General features: G+C 41.6%; 1 protein-coding gene across 1 annotated transcript in view; it reads left to right on the top strand.

The window, feature by feature from the left end:
* Positions 1 to 12,621, top strand: part of FGF1 (fibroblast growth factor 1) — a 102,648-nt gene extending 90,027 nt beyond the window's left edge. The window contains 1 exon segment of the mRNA XM_032158211.2: positions 9,322 to 12,621. Coding sequence (XP_032014102.2) covers positions 9,322 to 9,516 — 195 coding nt within the window. The 3' untranslated portion in view covers positions 9,517 to 12,621.
* Positions 12,622 to 12,974: the final 353 nt, after the last annotated feature.

Genomic DNA, 12,974 nt, shown 5'->3' with positions numbered 1-12,974 from the left:
AGTTATCTCTGGGGGTGGAGAATGGGTGGTTTTATAATATGTGAATAACTTCCTATATTTTCCAAATTTTTTTTACAGTAAGTATATGTCACCTATGTAATTTAGAGTGGGAGGGGAAACATGCTAAATATAAAAAAGAAGAAAATTTAAACAACAAACATGAATCAATAGTTAACCCACACATCTTCAGCATTGTACCAAGTGCATAATGAGTGCTGACAAATCCTGGTGGAGGGACGGAGCACCGCTGATCTGGCCTGCTGACTCAGCCTGTGACTCAGCTATTTTGTGTGTGTCAACTGCTCCAGTATAATAGAGACATCAGGTGGGGAATGTGGCCATCCTCACCTTCATCACAGAACACAGGCCTGATGCCCACTATGAGGTGTCAGGGGTGAGTCCTGCCTACAAGGGAGTGGGCAACCCACATAGGTCCAAGCTGTCTACCTCCTTCTACCCGAAACCATGTGCATCAAACACGAATGTCTGCACCAAGTTCCTCCAGAGCAGCAGAGTCATCCAATAAAATATTATATTTATATCTCATCTTGTTCCAAAATGATCTAAAGTGTCTCACCCAGTTGTCATTTCACTAGATTATGAATGAATAAGAAGCAGGATACTTCCTGTTACACAGTTCCTTACTAAGAAAGGCTGACTTTACTGACTGCTTTATATTGTCTCAAGAATCAAATTAAACGCATTACTTAGCTGGTGAGCACCTATTATTTGCAAGGCTCTGTGTCTGGGGGATGGAGAGAAGACCAACAAGATTCCATCTCCTTCCTCACTAGGGTTTATAATCTAAAGAAACAAACATGCTCACACATAGAGAACAATGAACAACATAATCGGAAACCACCAGACAGGGAATCACCAACCACTGTAGGTGAAGAGAGACTGTAGGGGTCACACGACTTGAAAAAGGCAAAGCAGATGGGTGGAGCCAAGATGGCCGAATAGGAACAGCTCCGGTCTCCAGCTCCCAGCCCCAGCGACACAGAAGACGGATGATTTCTGCATTTCTGCTTGAGGTACCGGTTTCATCTCACTAGGGGGTGCCTAACAGTGGGTGCAGGACAGTCGGTGAAGCGCACTGTGCGCAAGCCGAAGCAGGGCGAGGCATTACCTCACTCGGGAAGCGCAAGGGGTCAGGGAGTTCCCTTTCCTAGTCAAAGAAAGGGGAAACAGACGGCACCTGGAATATCGGGTCAGTCCCACCCCAATACTGCGCTTTTCCAACGGGCCTGGAAAACGGCACACTAGGAGATTGTGTCCCGCACCTGGCTCGGAGGGTCCTGTGCCCGTGGAGTCTCGCTGATTGCTAGCACAGCAGTCTGAGATCAAGCTGCAAGGCGGCAGCGAGGCTGGGGGAGGGGCGCCCGCCATTGCCCAGGCTTGCTTAGGTAAACAAAGCAGCCAGGAAGCTCGAACTGGGTGGAGCCCACCACAGCTCAAGGAGGCCTGCCTGCCTCTATAGGCTCCACCTCTGGGGGCAGGGCACAGACAAACAAAAACTCAGCAAGAACCTCCACAGACTTAAAGGTCCCTGTCTGACTGACAGCTTTGAAGAGAGTAGTGGTTCTCCCAGCACGCAGCTGGAGATCTGAGAACGGACAGACTGCCTCCTAAAGTGGGTCCCTCACCCCTGAGCAGCCTAACTGGGAGGCACCCCCCCAGTAGGGACAGACTGACACCTCATTCAACCAGGTACTCCTCTGAGACAAAACTTTCAGACGAACTATCAGACAGCTAAATTTGTGGTCTCAAGAAAATCCGCTGTTCTGCAGCCACCGCTGCTGACACCCAGCCAAACAGGGTCTGGAGTGGACCTCTAGTAAACTCCAACAGACCTGCAGCTGAGGGTCCTGTCTGGTAGAAGGAAAACTAACAAACAGAAAGGACATCCACACCAAAAACCCATCTGTACATCACCATCATCAAAGACCAAAAGTAGATAAAACCACAAAGATGGGGAAAAAACAGAACAAAAAAACTGGAAACTCTAAAAAACAGAGCACCTCTCCTCCTCCAAAGGAACGCAGTTCCTCACCAGCAACGGAACAAAGCTGGATGGAGGATGACTTTGATGAGTTGAGAGAAGAAGGCTTCAGACGATCAAACTACTCTGAGCTACGAGAGGAAATTCAAAACAATAGCAAAGAAGTTAAAAACTTTGAAAAAATATTAGAAGAATGGATAACTAGAATAACCAATGGAGAGAAGGGCTTAAAGGAGCTGATGGAGCTGAAAGCCAAGTTTCGAGAACTACGCAAAGATTGCAGAAGCCTCAGTAGCAGATGCGATCAACTGGAAGAAAGGGTATCGCTGATGGAAGATGAAATGAATGAAATGAAGAGAGAAGGGACGTTTAGAGAAAAAAGAATAAAAAGAAATGAACAAAGCCTCCGAGAAATTTGGGACTATGTGAAAAGACCAAACCTACGTCTGATTGGTGTACCTGAAAATGATGGGGAGAATGGAACCAAGTTGGAAAACACTCTGCAAGATATTATCCAGGAGAACTTCCCCAATCTAGCAAGGCAGGCCAGCATTCAGATTCAGGAAATACAGAGAACGCCACAAAGATACTCCTCGAGAAGGGCAACTCCAAGACACATAATTGTCAGATTCACCAAAGTTGAAATGAAGGAAAAAATGTTAAGGGCAGCCAGAGAGAAAGGTCGGGTTACCCACAAAGGGAAGCCCATCAGACTAACAGCTGATCTCTCAGCAGAAACTCTACAAGCCAGAAGAGAGTGGGGGCCGATATTCAACATTCTTAAAGAAAAGAATTTTCAACCCAGAATTTCCTATCCCGCCAAACTAAGCTTCATAAGTGAAGGAGAAATAAAATACTTTACAGACAAGCAAACGCTGAGTGATTTTGTCACCACCAGGCCTGCCCTAAAAGAGCTCCTGAAGGAAGCACTAAACATGGAAAGGAACAACCGGTACCAGCCACTGCAAAAACATGCCAAATTGTAAAGACCATCGAGACTAGGAAGAAACAATAGCAACTAACGAGCAAAATAACCAACTAATATCATAATGACAGGATCAGATTCACACATAACAATATTAACGTTAAATGTAAATGGGCTAAATGCTCCAATCAAAAGACACAGACTGGCAAACTGGATAAGGAGTCAGGACCCATCAGTGTGCTGTATTCAGGAAACCCATCTCACGTGCAGAGACACACATAGACTCAAAATAAAGGGATGGAGGAAGATCTATCAAGCAACTGGAAAACAAAAAAAGGCAGGGGTTGCAATCCTAGTCTCTGATAAAATAGACTTTAAACCAACAAAGATCAAAAGAGACAAAGAAGGCCATTACATAATGGTAAAGGGATCAATTCAACAAGAAGAGCTAACTATCCTAAATATATATGCACCCAACACAGGAGCACCCAGATTCATAAAGCAAGTCCTCAGTGACCTACAAAGGGACTTAAACTCCCACACAATAATAATGGGAGATTTTAACACCCCACTGTCAACATTAGACAGATCAACGAGACAGAAAGTTAACAAGGATATCCAGGAATTGAACTCAGCTCTACATAAAGTGTACCTAATAGACATCTACAGAACTCTCCACCCCAAGTCAACAGAATATACATTTTTTTCAGCACCACACCACACCTATTCCAAAATTGACCACATAGTTGGAAGTAAAGCTCTCCTCAGCAAATGTAAAAGAACAGAAATTATAACAAACTGTCTCTCAGACCACAGTGCAATCAAACTAGAACTCAGGATTAAGAAATTCACTCAAAACCGCTCAACTACATGGAAACTGAACAACCTGCTCCTGAATGACTATTGGGTACATAATGAAATGAAGGCAGAAATAAAGATGTTCTTTGAAACCAATGAGAACAAAGATACAACATACGAGAATCTCTGGGACACATTCAAAGCAGTGTGTAGAGGGAAATTTATAGCACTAAATGCCCACAAGAGAAAGCAGGAAAGATCCAAAATTGACACCCTAACATCACAATTAAAAGAACTAGAAAAGCAAGAGCAAACACATTCAAAAGCTAGCAGAAGGCTAGAAATAACTAAAATCAGAGCAGAACTGAAGGAAATAGAGACACAAAAAATCCTTCAAAAAATTAATGAATCCAGGAGCTGGTTTTTTGAAAAGATCAACAAAATTGATGGACCGCTAGCAAGACTAATAAAGAAGAAAAGAGAGAAGAATCAAATAGATGCAATAAAAAACGAAAAAGGGGATATCACCACCGATCCCACAGAAATACAATCTACCATCAGAGAATACTACAAACACCTCTATGCAAATAAACTAGAAAATCTAGAAGAAATGGATAAATTCCTTGACAAATACACCCTCCCAAGACTAAACCAGGAAGAAGTTGAATCTCTGAATAGACCAATAACAGGTTCTGAAATTGTGGCAATAATCAATAGCTTACCAACCAAAAAGAGTCCAGGACCTGACGGATTCACAGCTGAATTCTACCAGAGGTACAAGGAGGAACTGGTACCATTCCTTCTGAAACTATTCCAATCGATAGAAAAAGAGGGAATCCTCCCTAACACATTTTATGAAGCCAGCATCATCCTGATACCAAAACCTGGCAGAGACATAACCAAAAAAGAGAATTTCAGACCAATATCCTTGATGAACATTGATGCAAAAATCCTCAATAAAATACTGGCAAACCGAATCCAGCAGCACATCAAAAAGCTTATCCACCATGACCAAGTGGGCTTCATCCCTGGGATGCAAGGCTGGTTCAACATACGCAAATCAATAAATGTAATCCAGCATATAAACAGAACCAAAGACAAAAACCACATGATTATCTCAATAGATGCAGAAAAGGCCTTTGACAAAATTCAACAACCCTTCATGCTAAAAACTCTCAATAAATTAGGTATTGATGGGACGTATCTCAAGATAATAAGAGCTATCTATGACAAACCCACAGCCAATATCATACTGAATGGGCAAAAACTGGAAGCATTCCCTCTGAAAACTGGCACAAGACAGGGATGCCCTCTCTCACCGCTCCTATTCAACATAGTGCTGGAAGTTCTGGCCAGAGCAATCAGGCAGGAGAAGGAAATAAAGGGTATTCAATTAGGAAAAGAGGAAGTCAAACTGTCCCTGTTTGCAGATGACATGATTGTATATCTAGAAAACCCCATTGTCTCAGCCCAAAATCTCCTTAAGCTGATTAGCAACTTCAGCAAAGTCTCAGGATACAAAATTAATGTACAAAAATCACAAGCATTCTTGTACACCAATAACAGACAAACAGAGAGCCAAATCATGAGCGAACTCCCATTCACAATTGCTTCAAAGAGAATAAAATACCTAGGAATCCAACTTACAAGGGATGTGAAGGACCTCTTCAAGGAGAACTACAAACCACTGCTCAATGAAATCAAAGAGGATACAAACAAATGGAAGAACATTCCATGCTCATGGGTTGGAAGAATCAATATCGTGAAAATGGCCATACTGCCCAAGGTAATTTATAGATTCAATGCCATCCCCATCAAGCTACCAATGACTTTCTTCACAGAATTGGAAAAAACTACTTTAAAGTTCATATGGAACCAAAAAAGAGCCCGCATCGCCAAGTCAATCCTAAGCCAAAAGAACAAAGCTGGAGGCATCACGCTACCTGACTTTAAACTATACTACAAGGCTACAGTAACCAAAACAGCATGGTACTGGTACCACAACAGAGACATAGATCAATGGAACAGAACAGAGCCCTCAGAAATGACGCCGCATAGCTACAACTATCTGATCTTTGACAAACCTGACAAAAACAAGAAATGGGGAAAGGATTCCCTATTTAATAAATGGTGCTGGGAAAACTGGCTAACCATATGTAGAAAGCTGAAACTGGATCCCTTCCTTACACCTTATACAAAAATTAATTCAAGATGGATTAAAGACTTATATGTTAGACCTAAAACCATTAAAATCCTACAAGAAAACCTAGGCAATACCATTCAGGACATAGGCATAGGCAAGGACTTCATGTCTAAAACACCAAAAGCAATGGCAACAAAAGCAAAAATCGACAAATGGGATCTCATTAAACTAAAGAGCTTCTGCACAGCAAAAGAAACTATCATCAGAGTGAACAGGCAACCTACAGAATGGGAGAAAATTTTTGCAACCTACTCATCTGACAAAGGGCTAATATCCAGAATCTACAATGAACTCAAACAAATTTACAAGAAAAAAACAAACAACCCCATCAAAAAGTGGGCAGAGGACATGAACAGACACTTCTCAAAAGAAGACATTTATGCAGCCAAAAAACACATGAAGAAATGCTCATCATCACTGGCCATCAGAGAAATGCAAATCAAAACCACAGTGAGATACCATCTCACACCAGTTAGAATGGCCATCATTAAAAAATCAGGAAACAATAGGTGCTGGAGAGGATGTGGAGAAATAGGAACACTTTTACACTGTTGGTGGGACTGTAAACTAGTTCAACCATTGTGGAAGTCAGTGTGGCGATTCCTCAGGGATCTCGAACTAGAAATACCATTTGACCCAGCCATCCCATTACTGGGTATATACCCAAAGGACTATAAATCATGCTGCTATAAAGACACATGCACACGTATGTTTATTGCAGCACTATTCACAATAGCAAAGAGTTGGAACCAACCCAAATGTCCAACAACGATAGACTGGATTAAGAAAATGTGGCACATATACACCATGGAATACTATGCAGCCATAAAAAATGATGAGTTCGTGTCCTTTGTAGGGACATGGATGAAACTGGAAACCATCATTCTCAGTAAACTATCGCAAGGACAAAAAACCAAACACCGCATGTTCTCACTCATAGGTGGGAATTGAACAATGAGAACTCATGGACACAGGAAGGGGAACATCACACTCCGGGGACTGTTGTGGGGTGGGGGGAGGGGGGAGGGACAGCATTAGGAGATACACCTAATGCTAAATGACGAGTTAATGGGTGCAGGAAATCAACATGGCACATGGATACATATGTAACAAACCTGCACATTGTGCACATGTACCCTAAAACCCTAAAGTATAATAAAATAAAAATAAAAAATAAAAAATAAAAAAAAATAAAAAAAAAAAAGAAAAAGGCAAAGCAAAGTCAGATGTCTCAGTTCCCAGCATAAGTGTTTTAATATACCTGTTTTAGACCCAAATGTAATAAATATATTCTAAGATCTTGACGAATAGAAAGTTCAAAAACTGAGTCCCCCCTCTACCAACAGATTAACTACAAGTAAGCAAAATAGCGGTTGCTGGATTTTTTTCAAGTAACTGCACTCTTTAATATGTTGTGGCTGATTTTCTTTTTTTTTTTTTTTTTTTTTTTTTTTGAGACGGAGTCTCGCTCTGTCGCCCAGGCTGGAGTGCAGTGGCGCAATCTCAGCTCACTGCAAGCTCCGCCTCCCGGGTTCACGCCATTCTCCTGCCTCAGCCTCTCCGAGTAGCTGGGACTACAGGCACCCGCCACCACACCCGGCTAATTTTTTTTTTGTATTTTTAGTAGAGACGGGGTTTCACCGTGGTCTGGATCTCCTGACCTCATGATCCGCCCGCCTCGGCCTCCCAAAGTGCTGGGATTACAAGCGTGAGCCACCGCGCCCGGCCATGTTGTGGCTGATTTTCAACTTAATAAATGTGCAGCTGCACTGGATTCTACTGTACGGATATTCTTTTATCCCCTTAACCAATCACCTTTCCATGGACATATAGGTTACTCCTAATCGCTTGCCCCTATAACCGTTGGTTCACAGACCATCCTCAAAAATACAGTTGTACACTTACTCAACCATCTCCTAGGGGTAGATTCCTAGAAGTGAAATTGCTGAGTCAAAGGTAATACATCTTGTAAATTTTGATATATATTGCTAAACTGTCTTCAGAAAGTTTCCACTAATTTTTCTCACCAACTGTGCATGGCAGTGCCTAGTTCCCACATTCTAAGTCCTGCAAATGGTTTTTTATCTTTGTGCAAATGGTTTTTTTTTTATCTTTGCACGTAGGAGGATAGCTAACATATGATAAATAATTTTTAGTTTGCATTTTTCTCGTTAGCAGTATTGAATGTTTTCATAGTTTTGTTGTTCATTTTTAAAACATCAAATAAAACATGACATTTTGATGATATCATAAGTCTATATCCATATAGCCTTATCTAGTCTGTATGTACATAAAGAGATGTAGGGAAGGATGTTCATCAGTGATTAACAGTTGCCTATATCTGGGTGGTGGGTTTTGGGATAGTTTTTTCTTTTTACAAAGTAAAGGTATATTTTTAAAAGTACAATTCTTCTTATAAGTAGCATTTTTATCACTCTTTAGAGACAGGGTCTCGCTCTGTCACCCAGACTAGAGTGCAGTGGTACAATCATAGCTCACTACAGCCTCAAACTCCTGGGGTCGAGCAATCCTCCTACCTCAGCCTCCTAAGTAGCTAGGAGGACAGGCACACACCATGGCACCTAGCTAATTAAAAAAAAAAAAAAAATTGTAGAGAATGGGTCTTGCTATGTTGCCCAGACTGGCCTCAAATTCCTGGGCTCAAGCAATCCTCCTGCCTCAGCCTCCCAAAGTGTTGTGATTACAGGCATGAGCCACTGTGCCTGACCACAAGTAGCATCTATTTATAAGATTCTTTTTATAAGTAGCAAAAAATAAAGCTATTTTCATTAAAAAAAACATTTACACTCTAGGATATGTTTCATGCTTAGGATAGATTTTGCACAAGCATATCTTCATAACAATACTCGGGTAAAATCCTAATGTTAGTGAAAATCACCAGGATAAAAAGGCATTTTAGCAGCTTTTTGTTTATTCTCTAAGTCTAGTCATCAAGTTAAAACAACAACAACAACAACAACCAACTACATCACAGTCTGGTTTTTACCTATTTTGAATGTTTTTCCATGGTCAGGCCTGTGTGCCAGGCCACTACAGAGATGAAAGATCCAGCCCTGCCCTCAAGGTACTTATGGTCGAGCAGGATGGCTCTTATCAGTAGCATCTTAATTACTTTAAAATTGATTTTAAATGGAAAGGGAGTTTATAATAATAGCAAATGCATATTGAAGGCTCTTTAGTGCCAGGTGCTGTTCTAAGTCCTTATGACTACCCTGTGAAATAAGTTCCACCATGACCCCAATTTTCCTGAAGAGGAGACTGAGGCATGGAGAGCTTTAGTATTTTGCCCAATGTCACAGAGCTAGTAAATGGGGACCCCCATGTGAAACTACTCACTGATTGTCCTACTCTCTTTTGGTTTTATCTTTTTAGCAGACACCAAATGAGGAATGTTTGTTCCTGGAAAGGCTGGAGGAGAACCATTACAACACCTATATATCCAAGAAGCATGCAGAGAAGAATTGGTTTGTTGGCCTCAAGAAGAATGGAAGCTGCAAACGCGGTCCTCGGACTCACTATGGCCAGAAAGCAATCTTGTTTCTCCCTCTGCCAGTCTCTTCTGATTAAAGAGAGCTGTCCTGGGTGTTGACCACTCCAGAGAAGCTTTGAGGGGTCCTCACCTGGTTGACCCAAAAATGTTCCCTTGACCATTGGCTGCGCTAACCCCCAGCCCACAGAGCCTGAATTTGTAAGCAACTTGCTTCTAAATGCCCAGTTCACTTCTTTGCAGAGCCTTTTACCCCTGCACAGTTTAGAACAGAGGGACCAAATTGCTTCTAGGAGTCAACTGGCTGGCCAGTCTGGGTCTGAATTTGGATCTCCAATTGCTTCTTGCAGGCTGAGTCCCTCAATGCAAAAGTGGGGCCAAATGAAGTGTGTTAAGGGGTCTGCTAAGTGGGACATTAGTAACTGCATACTATTTCCCTCTACTGAGTAAACCCTGTCTGTGATTCCCCCAAACATCTGGCATGGCTCCCTTTTGTCCTTACTGTGCCCTGCAAATATTAGCAAAGAAGCTTCATGCCAGGTTAGGAAGGCAGCATTCCATGACCGGAAACAGGGACAAAGAAATTCCCCCTTCAGAACAGAGGCATTTAAAATGGAAAAGAGAGATTGGATTTTGGTGGGTAACTCAGAAGGATGGCATCTCCATGTAGAATAAATGAAGAAAGGGAGGCCCAGCCGCAGGAAGGCAGAATAAATCCTTGGGAGTCATTACCACGCCTTGACCTTCCCAGGGTTACTCAGGAGCAGAGAGCCCTGGGTGACTTCAGGTGGAGAGCACTAGAAGTGGTTTCTTGATAACAAGCAAGGATATCAGAGCTGGGAAATTCATGTGGATCTGGGGACTGAGTGTGGGAGTGAGGAGAAAGAAAGGGAAACTGGCTGAGGGGATATCATAAAAAGAGGATGATTTCAGAAAGAGAAGGAAAAAGAAAGTAATGCCACACATTGTACTTGGCCCCTGGTAAGCAGAGGCTTTGGGGTCCTAGCCCAGTGCTTCTCCAACACTGAAGTGCTTGCAGATCATCTGGGGACCTGGTTTGAATGGAGATTCCGATTCAGTGGGTTGGGGGCAGAGTTTCTGCAGTTTCATCAGGCCCCCAGGTGCAGGTGCTGACAATACTGCTGCCTTACCCACCATACGTTAAGGAGCAGGGTCCTGGTCCTAAAGAGTGTTATTCAAATGAAGGTGGTTCGACTCCCTGAACCTCACCTGACCTCAACTCACCCTTAAAAATGCACACCTCATGAGTCTACCTGAGCATTCAGGCAGCACTGACAATAGTTATGCCTGTACTAAGGAGCATGATTTTAAGATGCTTTGGCCCAATGCCTATAAAATGCCCACTTTGAAGATATACAAAAACATACTTCAAAAATGTTAAACCCTTACCAACAGCTTTTCCCAAGAGACCGTTTGTATTACCATTACTTGTATAAATACGCTTCCTGCTTAAACTTGACCCAAGTGGCTACCAAATTAGAAACACCATTCATCTCTAACATATGATACTGATGCCATGTAAAGGCCTTTAATAAGCCATTGAAATTTACTGTGAGACTGTATGTTTTAATTGCATTTAAAAATATACAGCTTGAAAGCAGTTAAACTGATTAGTATTCAGGCACTGAGAATGATAGTAATAGGATACAATGTATAAGCTACTCACTTATTTGATACTTACATTTACCTATAAAATGAGATTTTTGTTTTCCTCTGTGCTATTACAAATTTTCTTTTGAAAGTAGGAACTCTTAAGCAACGGTAATTGTGAATAAAAATTGATGAGAGTGTTAGCTCATGTTTCATATGAAATTGAAGTAATTGTTAACTAAAAACAATTCCTTAGTAACTGAACTGTCATATTTAGAATGGAAGGAAAATGACAATTTGTGAAAGTTCGAAGCAATAGTGCAATTGAAGAATTGACCTAAGTAAGCTAACATTATGGTTAATAATAGTATTTTAGATTTGTGCAGCAAAATGATTTCATAACTTTTTTGTTTTTGTTACTTGGATAAGATCAATCTGTTTTATTTTAGTAAATCTTTGCAGGCAAGTTAGAGAAAATGCAGTGTGGCTTAACATCTCTTTAGTATGAAGATTTGGCCAGAAAAAGATACGCAGAGAGGAAATCTAAGATAATTATAATGGTCCATACTTTTTATTGCATGAATCAAACTCAACATTGGCCAAGGAAAATTAAATACCATTGCTAACTTGTGAAATGGAAGTCTGTGATTTCAGAGATGCAAAGCATTGTAGTAAAAACACCAACGTGACCTCGACCATCTCAGCCCAGATATCATTCATATATCTGTTCAATGACTATTAAGGTGCCTACTGTGTGCTAGGCACTGTACTGGATACAGGGGACCTTATCTGTCTGGTTTGCTGCTGTATCTTCTCCCAGGGCATTATATTTATGATGAAAGATGCTGTGGATTCAATTCTTTCAGTCAAGAATAAACACAGACTTTGTAGGTTCCTGCTGAATAAACAGCAAATCCCAGAAACCCAGATTTTGGAAGAATCAGCAACCTCCAGCATAAAATAAACCCCTATGAAAATGTCAGAGGATATGGCAAGGTAAACTTAGCATTTTCAACTTTAGAACCAGGTCAGCTTCAGGGGGACTGCTTTCAAATCAGCCAAAGAGCCTGTCAGATCTTCTCAGAAGGAAGAGGTTGGTAGTTCCCTGCTCTGTTTTGAACATGCTCTAGTTCATTAACCTGGGGACATTCCCATTGCTGTCTTAAGTCAGTCTCATAGCCAGCTCCTGTCACGTGCCTCTCATATGGATTCATTTTCGGGCCAGCTCTGAACAAAGCATCATGAACATATGTGCTTTTGGTCGTTTGCAATGTGATGGTGGTGGAGGTAGGTATTGGTTTCCTTGGAAGGCATATAAGAAAGATTCCTATGGCCAACAGTGTGTGTGAACAAAAAACTGATTGGAGCATCAGCTGTTACTGAAAGTCCTTGCTTTGTGTCAGAGGCAAAGGAACCCAAGTCGCCAAGTCCTCAGCCTTGAATGTACTGCTGACAACTAAACTCACAGGCTGCAAAGCAGACCTCTGATGAAGACGCCTGTCATTTCACATCACTGTCTTTTTGTGTATCATAGTCTGCACCTTACAAATATTAATAAATCTTCCAATAATAGGTGATAATGTCTCCGAGTTTCTGAGCATCCTGCTGCCTCATCTTTCTATCAAAGGACTTCCCCAGCATCCCTGAGGTGTGGCTGCTTAGTTTTCGATACTTACCTTGTTACCAGATGTCAGACTTTAAAGGCTAACAGGGAATGTGAAGGTAGAAACATTTTTCAATGTGTTTGGAAACAGAAGGCAGTATGGGTGATTTTCTACATTTCTGTTAGGGTAATATACATATACAGGAAACTCGCCTCGTGAGGAGCCAGGCACCATAAATAACTCAGGTGAAACCTTTTCTTCTTAACATAAACCATGTAAAATTATGCTACTGTTGTTGAGGTGACTGGCTCGTGCTTAGGCAA

This window comes from Hylobates moloch, unplaced genomic scaffold, assembly GCF_009828535.3.
Source record: "Hylobates moloch isolate HMO894 unplaced genomic scaffold, HMol_V3 SCAFFOLD_6, whole genome shotgun sequence".
Taxonomy (NCBI): Eukaryota; Metazoa; Chordata; class Mammalia; order Primates; family Hylobatidae; genus Hylobates; species Hylobates moloch.
This window is presented reverse-complemented; position numbering and strand designations above follow the sequence as displayed.